This window comes from Cetorhinus maximus, chromosome 3 (genome assembly GCF_964194155.1).
Source record: "Cetorhinus maximus chromosome 3, sCetMax3.hap1.1, whole genome shotgun sequence".
NCBI classification, from domain to species: Eukaryota; Metazoa; Chordata; class Chondrichthyes; order Lamniformes; family Cetorhinidae; genus Cetorhinus; species Cetorhinus maximus.
Genome location: NC_135881.1, coordinates 20,763,098 through 20,782,660, shown reverse-complemented (window position 1 = coordinate 20,782,660; position 19,563 = coordinate 20,763,098). Strand labels below are relative to the sequence as shown.

General features: G+C 43.3%; 1 protein-coding gene across 2 annotated transcripts in view; it reads right to left on the bottom strand.

Annotated features, from left to right (window-relative positions):
• Positions 1-15,716: 15,716 nt before the first annotated feature.
• The window catches only part of actr3b (actin related protein 3B), a 92,588-nt gene continuing 88,741 nt past the window's right edge, over positions 15,717-19,563 (bottom strand). For both annotated transcript variants that reach the window (XM_078537040.1, XM_078537043.1), the window contains 2 exons: positions 17,236-17,319; positions 15,717-16,057 (listed from right to left, as the gene is read on the bottom strand). In XM_078537040.1, coding sequence (XP_078393166.1) covers positions 15,962-16,057; positions 17,236-17,319 — 180 coding nt within the window. In that variant the 3' untranslated portion in view covers positions 15,717-15,961. The remainder of the gene's footprint in view (positions 16,058-17,235; positions 17,320-19,563) is intronic.

The window sequence follows — 19,563 nt, the reverse complement described above, 5'->3', positions numbered from 1 at the left end:
TGATGGAATGTAAATTCAATTAATAAATCTGAAATTAAAAGCTAGTCTCAGTAATGGTGGCCATGGAGCCATTATCATAAGAACCCATCTGGTTCACTAATGCCCTTTTAGGGAAGGAAATCTGCCATCCTTACCTGATCTGGCCTACATGTGACTCCAGACCTACAGCAATATGGCTGACTCTTGACTGCCCTCTGAAATGGCCTAGCAAGCCACTCAGTTGCATCAAACTGCTACAAAGTCAAAAAGGAATAATGCCCTAGGCACTAGAAACGACATCAGCACATCCAGCCCTGTCGACCCTGTAAAGTCCTCCTTATTAACATCTTGGGGTTTGTGCCAAGATTGTAAGACCTGTCCCAGAGAATAGCCAAGCAACAGCCTGACACAGTCATACGGAATTATACCTTGCAGACAATGTCCCAGACACCACCTGCAATTCCGATTGTACCACAACCAACAGATCAGATCTAAGCTCTGCAGTCCTGCCACATCCAGTCATGAATGATAGTGGACAATTAAACAACTCACTGGAGGGGGACGCTCCACAAATATCCCCATCCACAATGATGGGGGAGCCCAGCACATCAGTGCAAAAACTAAGAATTTGCAACAATCTTCAATCAATGTGAAAAATTGCCTAGCTATGTCCTTGCCCCTAGCCAAGCTGTTCCAATACAGCTACAACCCTGGCACCTACCCGGCTATGTGGAAAATTGCCCAGGTATGTCCTGTCCCCAAACGGCAGGACAAATCCAACCCGGCCAATTACCACCCAATCAGTCTACTCTCGATCATCAGTAAAGTGATGGAAGGAGTCATGAACTGTGCTATCAAGCAACACTTGCATAGCAATAACCGGCTCATTGATGCTAAGTTTGGGTTCTGCCAGGGCACTCAGCTCCTGACCTCATTACAGCCTTGGTTCAAACATGGACAAAAGAGCTGAACTCCCGAGGTGAGGTGAGAATGACTGCCCTTGACATCAAGGCAGCATTTGGCCAAGTGTGGCATCAGGGGGCCCTAGCAAAACTGGAGTCAATGGGAATCGGTGGGGGGAAACTCTCCAGGAAATGTTTGCAGCTGTTGGAGACCAATCATTTCAGTTCCAGGACATCACAGCAGGAGTTCCTCAGGGTAGTATCCTAGGCACAACCATTTTCAGCTGCTTCATCAATGGCCTTCCTTCCATCATAGCCCATCGAGCCTGCTCCACCATTCAATATAATCATGGCTGATGGAACACTTCAATGCCTTTTACTCATACTATCCCCATAACCCTTTACATTATTGTTAATCAGAAATCTATCAATCTCTACCTTAAACATACTTAGTGATTGAGCTTCCATGGCCCTCTGGGGTAGAGAATTCCAAAGATTCACAACCCTCTGAGTAAAGAAATTTCTCCTCATCTCGGTCCTAAGTGGCTTCCCCCTTATTTTGAAATTGTGTTCCCAGGTTCTAGACTTCCCAACCAGGGGAAACATCTTACATGCACCTACCCTGTCTACTTCTTTAAGTGTTTTGTAGGTTTCAATGAGATCACCTCTCATTCTCCAAAACTCTAGAGAATACAGGCCCAGTTTTCCCAATCTCTCTTCATAAGACAGTCCTGCCATCCCCAGAGCAAGTCTGGTGAACCTTTGTTGCACTCCCTCTATGCAATAATATCCTTTTTGAGGTAAGGGGACTAAAACTGCACACAATACTCCAGCTGTGGCCTAACCAAGCTTCTATAAAATTGAAGCAAGACTTCACTACTCCTGTACTCAAGTCCTCTTGCGATAAAGGCTAACATTCCATTAGCCTTCCTAATAGCTTTCTGCACCTGCATATTAGCTTTCAGTGACTTATGGACAAGGACACCCAGGTCCCTTTGTACATCTACACTTTCTAATCTCTTACCATTTTGGAAATACTTTGCACATCTGTTCCTTCTACCAAAGTGGATAACCTCACATTTTTCCACATTTATTTCATCTGTCATGTTCTTGCCCACCCACGAAGTCTATCCAAATCCTTCTGTAGCCACTTTACATCTTCCTCACAACACACGTTCCCGCCTAGCTTTGTATCATCCGCAAACTTGGAAATATTACATTTGGTCCCCACATCCAAATCATTGATATATATTGTGAACAGCTGGGGCCCAAGTACTGATCCTTGCAGTACCCCACTATTCACAGCCTGCCGATGTGAGAATGACTCTTTATTCCTACTGTTTTTTGCCTGTTAACCAATCCTTAATCCACGCCAGTATATTGCCTCCTATCCCATGTGCTTTAATTTTGCTAATCAACCTCCTGTGGGGGAATTTATCAAAAGCCTTCTGAAAATCCAAGTATACTACGTCTATCGACTCTCCTTTATCAATTTTGTTAGTAACATCCTCAAAAAACTCCAACAAGTTCGTCAAATATGATTTCCCATTCGCAAATCCATGCTGACTATGCCCAATCAGATCATGATTATCCAAGAATCCATTTATCACATCCTTTATAATAGATTCTAGCATTTTCCCTACTACTGATGTAAGGCCAACAGGTCTATAGTTCCGTTTTCTCTCTCCCTCCCTCTTAATTAGTGGGGTGACATTCGCTATCTTCCAATCTTCAGGAACCATTCCAGAATCTATAGTTTTGGAAAATGATCACCAATGCATCCACCATCTCTATAGCAACCTCTTTCAACACTCTGGGATGTGGAATATCAGCTCTTTCAGTCCCATTAATTTCTCCAATACAACCTTCTTACTTATAGTAATTTCTTTTAGCTCCTCATTCTCCCTAGTCCCTTGGATCTCTAAATCTGGGAGATTCCTGTATCTTCCTCAGTGAAAGCAGACACAAAGTAATCATTTAGCTCCTCTGCCATTTCTCTATTCCCCATTATGAATTCTCCTGACTCTGCCTGCAATGGACCCACATTTGTCTTAGCCAAGCGTTTCCTTTTTACATACCTATAGAAGCTTTTACAGTCCATTTTTATGTTTTTTGCTAGATTGCATTTATATTCTATTCTCCTTTCTTTACCAGTTTCTTGGTGTTCCTTTGTTGTATTCTAAAAATCCTCCCAATCCTCAGGTTTACTACTTCTGGCAACTTTATAAGCCTTTTCTTTTAATCTTATACAATCCTTAACTTTCTTTGTCAGCCACAGTTGACTGACTTTTTGGGGGATTTTGCATCTAGAAGGGATGTATAGGTGCTGTAAGCCATGTAATAGTTCTTTGAAGACTATCCATTGCCTTTGTACAATCATGCCGTTTAATGTATTTTCCCAATCCACCTCAGCCAATTTGTCCCTCATGCCTTCATAACTTCCTTAATTCAACTTTAACACCCTTGCTTCAGAGTGAACTACCTCACTTTCAAACATAAACTAAAATTCTATCATATTATGGTCACTCATCCCTAAAGGTTCTTTTACAACAATGTTATTAATTAGTCCTTTTTCATTACATAATACAAGATCTAAAATAGCCTGTCCTCTAGTCAGCTCCTCAACATACTGCTCTAGAAAACCATTCCTAACACACTCCAGAAACTCGTCTTCTGCAGCATTAGTCTCAATTGGTTTACGCAGTCTATATGCAGATTGAAGTCATCCATGATTACTGCATTGCCCATGCTACATGCTTCTCTCATCTCCTGATTAATACCATGCCCCACATTACCATTACTATTTGGTAGCCTATGAACAAGTCTGCCCAAAGTCTGCTGCCCTTTGCTGTTTCTAAGCTCCGCCCAAAAAGATTCCACACATTGTTCTTCTGATCTGAGATCCTCCCTCACTAATGCACTGATCCCATCTCTTGTTATCAGCGCAACTCCATCTGCTTTCCCTTCTTGTCTGTCCTTCCTAAACGTCGAGTATCCTTGACTATTCAGTTCCCAGTCTTGATCACCATGCAGCCATGTTTTTGTAATGGCAATTATATCATACCCATTTACCTCTATTTGTGCCTTTAGATCATCTTCCTTATTGCAAATGCTGCGCGCATTCAGGTAGAGTGCCCTTAATTTTGTCTTTTTGACATAATTCCACATTCGAAGCATACTCAATGCTCTGCTTTGTTTCTCCTGCCTTCTACTCTCACTACCAATTTCTGTTACCAATTTTACTTCCTTCCAGTTTGGGCCACCCCTCAGGTTCCCACCCCCCTGACAAGCTAGTTTAAACCTACCCCAACAGCACTAGCAAATCTCCCTGCGAATATATCAGTCCCAGTCTTGTTAAGATGTAACCCGTCAGGCTTGTACAGCTCCCACCTGCCCCAGAACTAGTCCCAATGCCTCAGAAATCTGATGTCCTCCCTCCTACACCAGTTCTCCAGCCATGTACTTAATCAATCAATCCTCCAATTCCTATCCTCGCTTGCACGTGGCACTGGGAGTAACGCTGAGATTACTGCTCTTGAGGTCCTGCTTTTTAATTTCCTTCCTAACTTCCTGAAATCTGCTTTCAGGACCTCATCCCTCTTCCTTCCAATGTCATTGGTACCAATGTGGACCATGACTTCTAGCTGATCCTCCTCTCCTTGAAGGATATCCTGCAGCTGCTCCGTGACATCCTTGACACTGACGCCAGGGAGGCAACATACCATCCTGGAGTCACGTTTACTGCCGCAGAAACGCCTGTCTGATCCCCAGACTGTGGAATCCACAATCACTATTGCCCTTCCATTCTTCTTCCTCCCCACGGTACAGCTGAGCCACCCGTGGTGCCACAGGCTTGGTCCTGGCTGCACTCCTCCGAAGAACCATCGCCCTCATCAGCATCCAAATGGAAAACCGATCAGCAAGCAGAATGGACTCAGGGTGCTCCTCCACTACCTGCCCGGTTCTCTTAGACTGCCTGGTGGTTAACCATTCCCTCTTTGGCTGTACGCTTCTGACCTGCGGTGTGATCATGTCCCTAAACGTGCTATCCACGTAGTCCTCTGCCTCCAGGATGCACGACAGTGACTCCAGCTGCCGCTCAAGTTCGGAAATGTGGCTCAAGAATGTGCAGCCAGTGACACATGGTGCATCCACGACTTCACACATACCGCAGGATGTACAATCCACTTGGCCGAGGTGACCTGCCATCCTGTAACTCTAAAAACTATTTATTATGCTTAGAGTAAGTAGAATGAGTAGAAAAAATTACTAGTAACAACTTTACTACACTTATGCCAACTTTATCTTACTTTGGTTTACTTTATTACTTTATTTCACTTTGACTTGATTTAACTTCACTTCCCTATTGCTAACATTCCTTACTGAAATCCAAGTAGCTACTTCTTTATAAATGAAACGTTTTTCTAGTTTTAAGCTATTTAAACACACTCCCTAACAGCAGCTTCTCACCAGCCAATGAACTTATTGTTTTCCTGTGATGTCACTCTTGGATTCTTTTTTCAAACTCAGCCCACTGCCTGAGTAGAGATGTCCCTCGCAGGTCTGGCTGTCTCCATTCCTGGAAGGTCAGCAGCATTCACAACTCCTCAGATACTGAAGCAGTCCATGTCCAAATGCAGCAAGGCCTGGACAATATCCAGACTTGGGCTGACAAGTGGCAAGTAACATTTGCACCACACAAGTGCCAGGCAATGACCACCTCCAGCAAGAGAGAATTTAGCCAACGTCCCTTGACATTCAATGGCATTACCATCACTGAATCCCCCACTATCAACATGCTGGGGCTACCATTGACCAGAAACTGAACTGGACTAGCCATATAAGTACTGTGGCTACAAGAGCAGGTCAAAGGCTAGGAATCCTGCAGCGAGTAACTCACCTCCTAACTCCCCAAAGCCTGTCCACCACCTACAAGGCACAAGGCACAGGAGTGTGATGGAATACTCCCCACTTGCCTGGATGAGTGCAGCTACCACAACACTCAAGAAGCTTGACACTATCCCTGGTCAGTGCTTTATTGGCACCACATCCACAAACATTCACTCTCTCCACCACCAACGCACAGTGGCAACAGTGGGAAGCATCTACAAGATGGACTGCAGGATCTCACCAAGGTTCTTTAGACTGCACCTTCCAAATCTACTACCATCTAGAAGGACAAGAACAGCAGATAGATGAGAACACCACCACCTGCAAGTTCCCCCCCAAGCCACTCACCATCCTTACTTGGGAATATATCACCGTTCCTTCTCTGTCGCTGGGTCAAAATCTTGGAACTCCCTAACAGCACTGTGGGTGTACCTACACAACAGGGATTGCAGCGGTTCAAGGAGGCAGCTCACCACCGCCTTCTCAAGGGCAATTAGGGATGGACAATAAATGCTGTCCTAGCCAGCAATGCCCACATCCCATGAATTAATAAAGAAAAAATCCATCACCAACCTATGTGCTGTCCCACCGACGTGACAGAGCCACCTGAGGTGGCAACACACTTGTTTGCAGTCCAGAGGGAGTTGACCTGGGCAGGCTCAACATCAGCTGTGTATCCCATGAAGTCTCATGGCATTAGATCAAATATGGGCAAGGAAACCTCCTGCTGGTTACCACCTACCATCCCCATCAGTTGATGAATCAGTACTTTCCCATGTTGAACACTACTTGGAAGAAGCACTGAGTGTGCCAAGGGCACAGAATGTACTCTGGGTGGAGGACTTGAATGTCCATCACCAAGAGTGGCTCGGTAGCACCACTACAGACCGAGCTGGCCGTGTCCTGGACAAAAGAGCTTTACTTGTCAAGGCAACATTTGACTGAGTGTGACATCAAGGAGCCCTAGCAAAGTGGAAGTCCGTGAGATCAAGGGAAAGCTCCCCACTAGTTGGAGTCATACCCAGAACAAAGGAAGATGGTTGTGGTTGTTGGAGGTCAATCATTTCAGTCTTGGGACATCGCTGCAGGAGTTCCTCAGGGTACCGTCCTGGGCACAACCATATTCAGCTGTTTCATCAAAGACCTTCTCTCCATTGTATGGTCAGAAGTAGGGATGTTCACGGATGATTGCACAATGTTCAGCACCATTTGTGAATCCTCAGGTATTGAAGCAATTTGTGTCCATATACAGCAAGACCCAAGTAATATTGAGGCTTGGGCTGACAAGTAGCAAGTAACATTTGCCCAACAAAAGTGCCAGGCAATGACCATCTCCAACAAGAGAGAATCTAACCATCTCCCCTTAACATTCAATGGTATTACCACCACTGAATCCCCATCAACATCCTGGGTGTTACCATTGACCAGAAACTGAACTGGACCAGCCATATAAATACTATGGCTACAAAAGCAGGTCGGAGGCTCGGAATCCTGTAGCGAGTAACTCACCTCCTGACTCCCCAAAGCCTGTCCACCATCTACAAGGCACAAGTCTGGGGTGTGATGGAATTCTCTCCACTTGCCTGGATGAGTGCAGCTCCCACAACACTCAAGAACCTCAACACCATCCAAGACTTAGCAATCTCCTTGATTGGCATCCCATCCACCACCTTCAACATTCACTCCCACCCACCACCTTCAACATTCACTCCCTCCACCATGGGTGCTCAGTGGCAGCAGTGTGTACCATCTACAAGATGCACTGCAGAAACTCACCGAGGCACCTTCAATGGCACCTTCCAAACTCGTGACCTCTACCACCTAGAGGGACAAGGGCAGCAGGTGCTTGGGAAAACCACCACCTTCAAGTTCTCCTCCAAGACACATACCATCCTGACTTGGAAATATATTGTCGTCCCTTCACTGTCACTGGGTCAAAATCCTGGAACTCCCTTCCTAGCAGCACTGTGGGTGCCCTTACACCACATGGACAGCAGCGGTTCAATAAGGCAGCTCACCACCACCTTCTCAAGGGCAGTTAGGGATGGGCAATAAATGCTGGCCCAGCCAGTGAAGCCCACATCCCGTGAACAAATTTTTAAAAAAGCTTTCCCCATCAATTCACCAGATATTACTCAACTCTGCAAAGAAAGAAATGGACTCAAACAGTGCACAATATTAAAGTGGTCAACTCCTCCAAGTAAAAAGAAAAAATATAAGGAATAAGTAAACAAAATGGATGGTGCCACTTACATTGTTCCATAGTGGCAGAATGGAATGAGCGCCTTAAGCTAGCTTCTCAAATATTTATAGGAACATTGCTGCCAACGACACGCATAATTTGTATTAGCATCATGCCCACGTATTCTATGAGTATGTGGCACAATGCTCACTGTGTCAAGTACTATGCATTATGTTTCCTTCCATAAAATGCCCACGAGATCTAGTTCTGCTTATGGTTTTGTTGCTTGAGGTATCAAATGAAAATTAAAGTCATAAACCCCACTGTCCAGCAGATACATTACTTCTGGAAATTAATATGGTTTTTACTCCATGTGTATTAAAACAAGGTTAAAAGGGACCATTTACTTGTAATGATTTTAACAGAATGAACATTAAAGCTGTTATGAACTGTTGGACAGTGCTCTTTATTAATGGTTTTATAAAGGGCTCAGTCATCAATCTTGGAAGCCTTTCAGGTTCCAGTTCATTAACACTTCCTGTGGATCATTTGCTGAAGTTCACTGCTGCTGCTGCAGGACATTTGCATAGAAATTGGCACAAACAGCAAAAGATCCATTGAGCTTTTTTTGGGGGGGAGCGGAAGTGGGGTGAAAATCAATCACTGAATATCGCAAATGTTTTCTTTAAAATGAGAACAGTGAGGGTTACGAGGGAGCAAAACCTAAATTATTCATCATCGGCACTGTCATGCTTTCTTATCCTTAATATTTAGAAGATACCTTGTCAGCAGTCCCCATGGAATGTGAAGTAAAAATGGTCCATCTGCACGGCAAGATAATCCAACACCGTCAAAGGAAGAATACTTCAGCAAAAGGAAAAGGGCATGGAGAAAAAGAAGACAGTAAATCTGTTTGAAATGCTATTCTCTCGACAATTCTGATACTCAGCATTCTGTAACATTATTTTCTGAGACAGTCTCTCGATAGCCCATAGACATTTGCATAGCTGTTGAAGATTAACCGATAGGACGGACTTAGATTGCAACAGCATCTCTGTATTGGAATAGAAAACAGAAAGCTGCCAACCAATCCTTGGCACATACCTCTTGTTTCATAATAAAACTTCAGCCCTGGTTTTGCTAACTCACAAAAATTTCACACATTCTTGTTTTTATTGATTCCATTTCTTAACTTGCCCACTTTTACTCCCTGTGGCTTTCAAAACTCCACCACTGAGGATTTGCTTCTTCCACAGCTTTTCAGGAAGTAAGCAAGCACTAAACGGACCAGCCAAAAACTCAATTCTCATTTCCCTTGTAAGAATAAACAAAATGACCCATATATTGATCAGAGAATAGGACGTCTAACCTGCATGGGGATCAGAAAGTACATTGCTGTTGCAAGGGCTTTGCCTACTGTTATGATGTGGCAGATCAAAGTGGATCAAATCCTTGAGAGAAACTTGATCACGCAGTCACAACTGTTTTGCAATTTGTATTTTATTTCGAGATGCGTGCCCTGAATTCAGAAGTAATAAGACTACCACGACCTCAGAGGTTTTTTAGAAAACTAAATTAAACATTTATTAACAAAAGAAAAGATTTGAAGCACATACATAGGTCTACAAATTACTACTTTAATAACTCCTACAACCCCTAATTAATCTGGCTTCCAGTTACACCTCCTGTTAATGCAACAGTAAAAGCAAATAGATTTAAACAGATCTAGGCAAAACCACATTATACCCTTGACAGTCGAATTCAAAGTGCGTTTTCTCAGCTTCGGTTCCTGTAGACAGCAACTTGATGCATAGAGGCTAGAGGCTTTTCACACTTGTGTTATATCTTAGAATTCCTCCTTCTCTGACACATAGCCTCATCTCCTTTATATATATTTCTCCCTTTTTAATGCAAATTCCATTGTTCAGATACATCTTTGGAGCTTTACCCTTCTCATAATACAAATCTATTCATAGTACTAATTTTATAAGTAACCTTTGGGAAAAATAAACACACTTTTTAGCTTGCCTTCTTCTGGCTAGGTGTAACATCTTACCATCTCTTTGAAATTCAAGCTAACCTAATTTATCTAAAAACTCAAATTTTCCTTACACCTCACACTCTAAAGCTTCAGCCATGTTTATGTATTTAGCATTTCAAACCTACTTCCTTTATGATGACTCAAAAGCCTCCAGACCTGCTGTCTCCAATTCAATTAAATCACGCACACACAGAGAGACTATCCAAACCCCACTATTAACCCACTTTTACAATAAATCACAATAGTCTAATGAAATTTCTGATATTTTCATGGCACTATCACTCCGACTCTTATTGACCAACGTGTGATCCAATTTAAAGAACTTTTATACACATGTAAAATCCAAATAAAAGACACCAACTACAAAAAGCCAAGCCAGGAAAATGAGAATGCCAAGAAATCCTTTTTGTATGAGTCCAAGCTACGCCTGTCTGTCCTTGGCAGTAGGACAGCCCTATTTATTAAATTTGAAGACTGATGAGAGCCAAAGGAGAAAGGCGGGAGACCTGAGGCCACAGCAGAGATAAAAGGAGTGTTGGAGAGAGAGAGAGAGCACAGATAAGAGCACAATGGAGATAAAAGGTGCAGCAGAGGGAATAAGCACAGTGAGAACAGGGGGAGGCCTTAGAGCACAACGGAGAGAAAATGAGCAGTGGAGAGAAAAATCCCTGCATGAACAAGCCTAAAAAACATCAAGCAGTGGCATAACAGGAGAGCACGGAGATGATTAGCTGGTGGGAAAGCCTGGAGGTGAAGAGCACATATCTGGAGGAGTTTTGGGGGGAGCAGCAAAGTGGAGTGAGCACGTGCACGAGGGAGCAAAGTAAAAATAAACTAGAAGTGATGTCAGTACAAAGGTTGATTGGTGCATAGCTGGTGAGTTTTTCTATATAAGTCTTTAGTTTACTTCTGTTAAGTATAATGATTCTAATAAAGAGGCATAACAGAACACCTCAATGGAGTGTACGTTCTGTTCCAAAAGACACTTCTCATGTCTGGGACAACAACGTTTGCATGAAGTGTTGTCAGCTGGAGCAGCTCAAGCTCTGGGTGCCACTGCGGTGCATCCGAGAGATTGAGGCCTTCAAACAGAGCATGTTTATGGGTGTGCCCACCTGGCAGCTTAAGGGTGTGTAGATAGAGAGGAAATGAGTGACTGCCAGACAGTCAAAGAGGACCAGGCAGGCAGTACAAGTGTGCTGGGAGTGCATCTCACTAGCATTCAGTTCTGAAAGCTGTCGAGAGTGATGATTCATTTGTGCCGTGCAGCCAGGGCTAAATCCATAGCGCCACGGCTGGCTCAGCCGTACAGTGGGGCAAGGGGAAGATTGGAATAATAGGGGGTGCTGCATGTAGAACAGACAGGCATTTCTGCAGCTCCAGATGCGCATCCAGAATGGTATGTTACCTTTCTGGCACTCGGGTCCAGGTTGTCACTGATTGGCTGCAGAGCACTCTGAGGGGGAGGCTGAACAGTCAGTAGAACTGTTACGGCCTGTGGGTTGTGATGAAAAGTCATCAAATATTAACTGTTTTTCTCTCCATAGATGGTGTCTGACCTGCTGAGTATTTCCAGCATTTTCTGTTTTTATTTTGGATTTCCAGCATCTGTAATATTTTGTTTTTGTATTAGCATAAGTTGGCTGAGTGAGAGGAAACACAGAATGATAGAAGAGAGTGAATGGTGAATGGTTGTTTTTTGGACTGAAGGAAAGGTATAGAGTGCGGTTCTCCAGGAGCCTATCCAAGGCCCATTCTTTTCTTGATATATATGAATGTACACCAGTCTAAGATTTGCAGATGATACAAAACTTGAAAGCATTGTGAACTGTGAGGAGGATAGCGATAGACTTCAAGAAGAGGCGAATGGAATGGGCAGATAGGTGGCAGATGAAATTTAATGCAGAGAAGTTTGCCGATGCATTTTGGTAGGAAGAACAAGGAGAAAAAGGGTACAATTCTAAAGTGGGTGCAGGAACAGAGAGACCTAAGGGTGTATGTGCACAAATCATTAATGGTGACAGGGCAGGTTGAGAAAGATGGTCAAAAAGGCATGAAATCCTGAGCTTTATATATAGAGGCATAGAGTACAAAAGCAAGGAACTTATGGTAAACCTTTTTAAAACACTGGTGCAGCAACACCTGGAGAATTGTCTCTCATTCTGGGCACTGCAATTTAGAAAGGTTGCATAAAAAATTTACAAGAATGCTTCCAGACGTAAGGATTTGTGGCTAGATTGGAAAAGCTAGGGTTGTTCTCCTTAGAGAAGAGACATCAGGAGGAGATTTGATGAAGCATTCAAAATCATGAATGCTTTTGTAAGGTTTTTAAGGCAGGAACAGGATTGGCAGCAAAGCTTTCTTGTGAACCAACTTTATTGAGGCAAAGTCAGCAACAAATTTATTAAGTTCTCAGTTAAACTATGTCAATAAACTTGCGCAGCAACTTAGTTTAATTTTTTTAAAATTCATTCACGGGATGTGGGCTTCACTGTCTGGGCCAGCGTTTATTGTTCATCTCTAGTTGCCCTTGAGAAGGTGATGGTGAGCTGCTTTCTTGAATTGCTGCACTCCTTGTGGTGTAGGTACACCCATAGTGCTGTTAGGGAGGGAGTTCCAGGATTTTGACTCAGCGACAGTGAAGGAATGGCGATATATTTCCAAGTCAGGATGGTGAGTGACTTGGAGGGGAACTTCCAGGTGGTGGCATTCCCATCTATCTGCTGCCCTTGTCCTTCTAGATAGTCGTGACCGTGCGTTTGGAAAGTGCTGTCGAAGGAGCCTTGCTGAATTCCTGCAGTACATCTTGTAGATGGTACACACTGTCGCTACTGTGCATCAGTGGTGGAGGGAGTGAATGTTTGTGGATGCGGTGCCAATCAAGTGGGTTGCTCTGTTCTGGATGGTGTCAAGCTTCTTGAGTGTTGGGGGAGCTGCACACATCCAGGCAAGTGGGGAGCATTCCATCACATTCCTGACTTGTGCCTTGTAGATGGTGGACAGACTTTGGGGAGTCAGGAGGTGAGTTACTCGCTGCACGATTCCTAGCCTCTAACCTGCTGTTGTGGCCATAGTATTTATATGGCTGGTCCAGTTCAGTTTCTGGTCAATGGTAACCCCCAGGATGTTGATAGTGGGGGATTCAGTGATGGTAATGCCATTGAACATCAAGGGGTGATGGTTGGATTATCTCTTGTTGGAGATGGTCACTGCCTGACACTTGTGCAGCGCAAATGTTACTTGCCACTTGTCAGCACAAGCCTGGATATTGTCCAGGTCTTGCTGCATTTGGACATGGACTATTTCAGTATCTGAGGAGTCGCAAATGGTGCTGAACATTGTGCAATCATCAGCGAACATGCCCAATTCTGATCTTATGATGGAAGGAAGGTCATTGATGAAGCAGCTGCAGATGGTTGGGCCTAGGACACTACCCTGAGGAACTCATGCAGTGATGTCCTGGAGCTGAAATGACTGACCTCCAACAAACACAACCATCTTCTTTGTGTTAGGTATGACTCCAACCAGTGGAGAGTTTTCCCCTGATTCCCATTGACTCCAGTTTTGCTCGGGCTCCTTGACGCCACACTTGGTCAAATCCTGCCTTGATGTCAAGGGCAGTCACTCTCACCTCACCTTGGGAGTTCAGCTCTTCTGTCCATGTTTGAACCAAGGCTGTAATGAGGTAAGGAGCTGAGTGGCCCTGGTGGAACCCAAACTGGGCGTCAGTGAGCAGGTTATTGCTAAGCAAGTGCCACTTGATAGCACCGTTTAAGACCCCTTCCATTACTTTACTGATGGCCGTGAGTAGGCTGATGGGGCGGTAATTAGCCTGGTTGGATTTGTTCTGCTTTTTGTATACAGGACATACCTGGGCAATTTTCCACCTAGCCGGGTAGATGCCAGTTGTAGCTGTACTGGAACGGCTTGGCTAGGGGCACGGCAAGTTCTGGAGGAATATATGCCTCTGTCAAGATCTGGATGGCAGACTGCATAAAATGGTTTTTCACAACTTTGCTCTTTTGGCCTTCTAGCCTCTCGCCCACTCCCTTGTCTCATTTCGTTCTTGTCTCTGGATGGTTATGCTCCTCACCATGAAGGTGGCAAACTCAGTGCCAAGTTCTGGCTGTTATCCAATTAGCCCCTCCCCCACATCAATCACCTTCAGCCCCAAGTGTGAGGGCATCTTCCTTGACCAAATTATCCCTGGTTATGCGGCTATTACATATTTATGTAATTAATGCTTTTTGTGTTGAATCTGGTATCTCAATGCTTTTACTTGCAGTGGTTCCTTATCTGGTAGAGAGAGACATCTACATTTCATTCTCACACAAAGAGTTTTCCCACAGGCAGCCTTCAAGGCCTTGCCCTTTTGCTGCCAAAAAGTTCTTAAAAAAAACCTGATACAAACTTCCAGAATCCCTTTACTTGGCATCTTTTCTATATTGTGCCCTACTTGTGAGTTTTCCCACTTTACTATTCTACAAAGAAGAGTGTGTAATAAAGTCAGGTGTTAGTAAACTACAAAGGTAGAGGTTAGATTTAACAATTAGTATTCCTGTTAGTAACCTCACGCTTTAAGACAAGAGGAGATAGAAACTGTTCCTATTGGCACAAGGGCAAAGTACCAGAGGACACCAAGATAAGGTGATTGGCAAGAAGAACCAGTGGCGATATGAAGAAAAACTTTACACAAGTAGTTAGAATCTGGAATGCACTGCCTGAGGGGTGGGATGTAGATTCAATTGTGGCTTTCAAAGAGAAGTAGATAAGCAGCTGAAGATAAAAAAAATTGCAGGGCCACAGGGAAAAGGGAGGAAAGTGGAAAGGCAGAGAGCCAGCATAGCCTCCTCCTGTGTTGCATTCTATGAATTAAATACTGAAGTATATCATTTCAAGATATTTAAGCAATTAGTAGTAAGATATTGAAATGGTTTACGGTCTGCTCCTGTTTAATTCAAAATTTCAATTAATGTAATTACTGGATGATTCAATCTTTTAGCACTATAATAAATCCTCTTGTGCTGTTTTATTTAAAGTTCCTTCATTAGAATCACTTCAAAAAAAAAATGATCCAATTAATATAGTGGTAGATATGCACTAAAGGCAAAACCTTACGAAAGACGAAATGACAAAGTCTTGGAGCATATGCTTTGTGAAGTGCCTTTATTAAAATGGTGCACGGTAGCATTTCATTCATCTATTATAATCTCAAAATATTTAACAGTTCTCTCTATATCCTGGCTCAAAAAAGCAACCCTGAAACACTGGTAATAAATAACTATTTAAGAAGCACCAACATCTATAAGACATGATATTACAACCAAAACTGTAAACTGAAAAAAGAACAAACTTGAGGATAATTTTACTTCAATAAAAAAAAATTGTCCCAAGAGAAAACTTTATTTTCTTTTAAATAAACAAACAGCAGCTGCTGAGGGAGGAGCTCCATATTTCCAAGTTCAAGATGTTCAACTGTATACATTAATACACATCACACTCATCCATTTTGTGCTGAGAAAATTTCAATCTTATAATACAAAACAATTTATGAAATATAAGCCAAACTGTCGCATGATCTGCAATATATCTTTCTATATTTACAAAGGGGAAACAAATCCCTTCAACTAAACCATTTCATTCCTTCACTAGAAAGGGAGGATTAATGCTGCTCGCATTACTTTTCAAAACCTACTCAGATTAGTGTACTATACTTCAAAACCAAAACACTCGGTGCACTAAGCTTAAATAAGGGAATAAAGGGACGTTGCGAGAACATAAATAGCTGGCACATGTTGAGCTTAGTAGAAATGATTCTAGACAGTGTCCATCCCTGTCGGATTAAGCATTCCAGGTATGAATGTCCAGATTTCAATTCAGCAGTGGTACAAACTTGCCAGTTCTTACACCCATCCTGTCCTGTCGCAGGGTCTTCAGTTCCTATGCTGCAGTTAGTCATAGCTGCCATTATGACATGACGCCAAAAACTGGGTTGTGCCGACAAATACTAGGACCAAATTCTTCATAATCTTTTTTCGTGTGACACACTTGGTAAAACTCAGGCTGTCGAAAGGAAAAGAAAGCAATGATGATATTGTGAATTCTTTCTATTTCTACTCTGTCCCTCACTTATCCTGTGCGATGACTTAGAGACAGTTAAGACTTCAGTCAAATGATGTTGCCATATAAAAATGAGAGCAAACATTTCCCGCACTTCTGCCCTCTGCCTTTCCCACCCTTCCCAGAACCAAGATAGGGTCCTCCTTGTCCTCACTTTCCACTCCGCCAGCCTCCACATTCAAAGGATCATCCTCCGCCATTTCCGCCACCTCCAGCAGGATGCCACCACCAAACACATCTTCCCCTCCCATCCCAGCATTCCGAATGGGCCGCTCTATCCACAACACTCTGGTCCACTCCTCCATTATCCCCAACACCTCATCCCCTTCCCACTGCACTTTACCGTGCAACACCTGCACTTTTACCTCCTCTCTCCTCACTGTCCAAGACCTTAAACACTCCTTCCAGGTGAAGCAGTGCTTTACTTGTACTGCTTTAAATTTAGTCTACTGCATTCGCTGTTCACAATCCGGTCTCTTCTACGTTGGGGAGACCAAACAGAGACTGGGTGGCCGCCTTGCAGAACACCTCTGCTCAGTCCGCAAGCATGACCCCGATCTTCCAGTCGCTCGCCATTTTAATTCACCACCCTGCTTTCACGCCCATATGTCTGTCCTCAATGTTCCAGTGACGTCCAAAAGAAGCTGGAGGAAAGGCGTTTTACAGCTTTCCGGACGTTAACATTGAGTTCAACAACTTCAGATCATGAACTCTGTCCTCCAAGTTGATCTGATTTTTTTTTTTGCCAAGTTCCAGTCTTTATCTTGTTTCCATGTTTTGCTTTCACACAAAGCTGTCCTTCATTCTGCCACTAACACTTACACTGGGCCAATGTTTTGTTTCTTTATCACGGTCATTACCTTTTGTTCCATGACATCTTTGTCATTTAATCCCTCCTGCTCTCTAACCTATCCCTGACCATCCCCCCTTTTTCAACAGCATAAAACCTATTGCATTTCTACCTCTTTTCAATCTCAAAGAAGAGTCGTATTAGACTCAAAGCATCAACTCTGTTCCTCTCTCCACAAATGCTGCCAGACCTGCTGAGGTTTTCATGCACTGCTTGTAAATTATTTATATGAAACATAGACTGCTTCAGTAAGAATTGTTTGTCCACTTACTGTTGATGCAAGCATGGAGCCACCGAACCAAACTGCATAGCGCTGCATATGGTGGGTTATCGCCTGGACCTCAATTGGCTTAGGCTTATTGAATAAAATAAAAATCAGTCTTTATAGCTGATTCAGAATGCTTTAATAGTTTCACAGTCATTACTGTACAGGAACAGGAATAGAAACTTGTTCAGTCACACCTTTCAAACTCTCTTCTAGTTAACCTTTTCAATCCAACTTGCCAGTTTAATCAGTGCAAGTAAATTTTAAACATTAAAAAAATTGGGGCTTTTTAATTGGCAAAGCTATCGCTCCCTTCCACCATTGCAGATTTCTGGATATGGCATAAGTATTTAAAAATATGAATGGTTGGGACAGAGTAGATAAGAAACAGATTGTTACCAGCGCTTGGGGTGTTGCAAATGAAGAGCTAAAGATACAAGGTTAAATCTGAGAACAGGAAAGGAAGATAAATTTCTCTATACAGTTGATAGGCTGCGAAATTCACTTCCGGGGTTTATGGTTGAGGCAGAAACTCAGCCAACATTCTACATTAGATTACGTAAATGAATGAAGGGAAAAGGGAACACAGGGTTATGGGAAAAAAGTGGGTGAATGTGATTAGAACTATTTGTTAAAGCCGAGGCCAAATGCTGACACACACTGGTTGGGCTGAATGGCCTGTTTCCATGTTGTAACTTGTGTGTGTTTGTACCTTTGTGGTGAAAGGAAACTGAAAACACTGAACAACAAAATACCAATCGGTCACATTTTCATCACAGCCAGATTGCCTCAACATATTTGAATGCCATATCTTAAAATGAATATGTACATAAAGAAGAAAATTAATCTGAGCAGATCACTCAATCAGAACATTAAGTTCTCTCTTTTAAAAATAATCTCTGTTCCTAAAGCAAGCTTTTACAAACCAGTAATATGAATTCTAAAACAAATCTCACAAAAACTTACATTTAGTACCTCAAAGTCATAAGTATTGGTTTAATGACAACAATAGACAGGAGTTGTTTAGCATATTTTCCTTGAGTGATTCTCGCACTTCACCTATCACTCATGCCTAGCTTAATATATGTATTCTCTGTTTGTCTATTGACAAACAGTTTATAAATCAGGCCTAAGTCTGTTTAGAGGGAGGCATTCCAGGACCTTATACGTTACTGAGAGCAGGGCAATAAGGCAGAACTGCATGCGTTGTCGAGTGGTTTCCCTGGATTGACAATGGCTGCTATCTTGGATTGCCACCGGATGTTTGCAATGGTGCCTGTGCCCGTGATGTCGGTAAACAGCTTTGCGAGCCACCTCCTTCCCTGTGATCCAGCATTCTTCAGGAATTCTGGGTAAATCCCACCGATTCCAGCTGCTTTGCCAAACTGGTTGCCTCCAGGGCCCTGTTCTCTGTTTAGGGGCTTTAGAAGTCTTTCTGCTGTGAGATAGTCTTCAGAGACTGCATCAGGGCTGCTTTAACCTCTGCCATCTTCCTTGCTGGCCGGTATTTTGATTTTATTAGAAACTGTGAAGTGGCAATTGCCAAGCCAGGGAAGCTACTCGATGACACACGCAGCAACAGCCACATCACCCTGCTCTCAATAAAATACAAGGTCCTGGAACACCTCCTGCTACACAGGCTGCATCGCACCCTGGAAGCAGCAATACCCACCCCCTACCACCCAAACAAGCAGGTTTTCACATAGGCCACAACTGTTCTGAATAGGTCCTGACACCGAGTTCACACACTGAGGCCATTTCCAGAAAGGCCTGAAGACAGGAACCGCCATTGTTGACTTATCCTGTGCCTATGACACAGTGCAGCACACAGGCATGCTGCTGAAACTCTGTAAAGTCATCTGCTGTGTGAAAACCATACAACTAATCAACTCCATGATCAGGAAGCGACAGCTCTGTATGCACCTTGGAGATCAAATCAGCCGCCCATGCATAACCAAAACTGGACTCCCACTGAGATCAGTCCTTGGACAGGCTCCCTCCAACATTTATACCAGTGACCTCCCTCCCACAAAGTCACGGCTCTTCACCACTGCTGAAGACTTGGCCTTGGCTTTCCACGCTATAGAACTTCAGGATGTTGAGAAAACATTCACTGAAGATCTGTGTTCTCCAGAAGCCTACTTCAATAAAAGGAAGACTTAGGCCAAACACTGCCAAGGCTGGTGTTTTAGTCTTCCACCTGAACAACTCGAAGGCCAGAGGTCAAGAACTTCATGTCCAATTCTGTAGCCAACCACACACCCACGAACCAAAGCCAAAATACATGGGCATCACTTTTGACTGTACATTGACCTATTGGCAACAGCTCTAGAA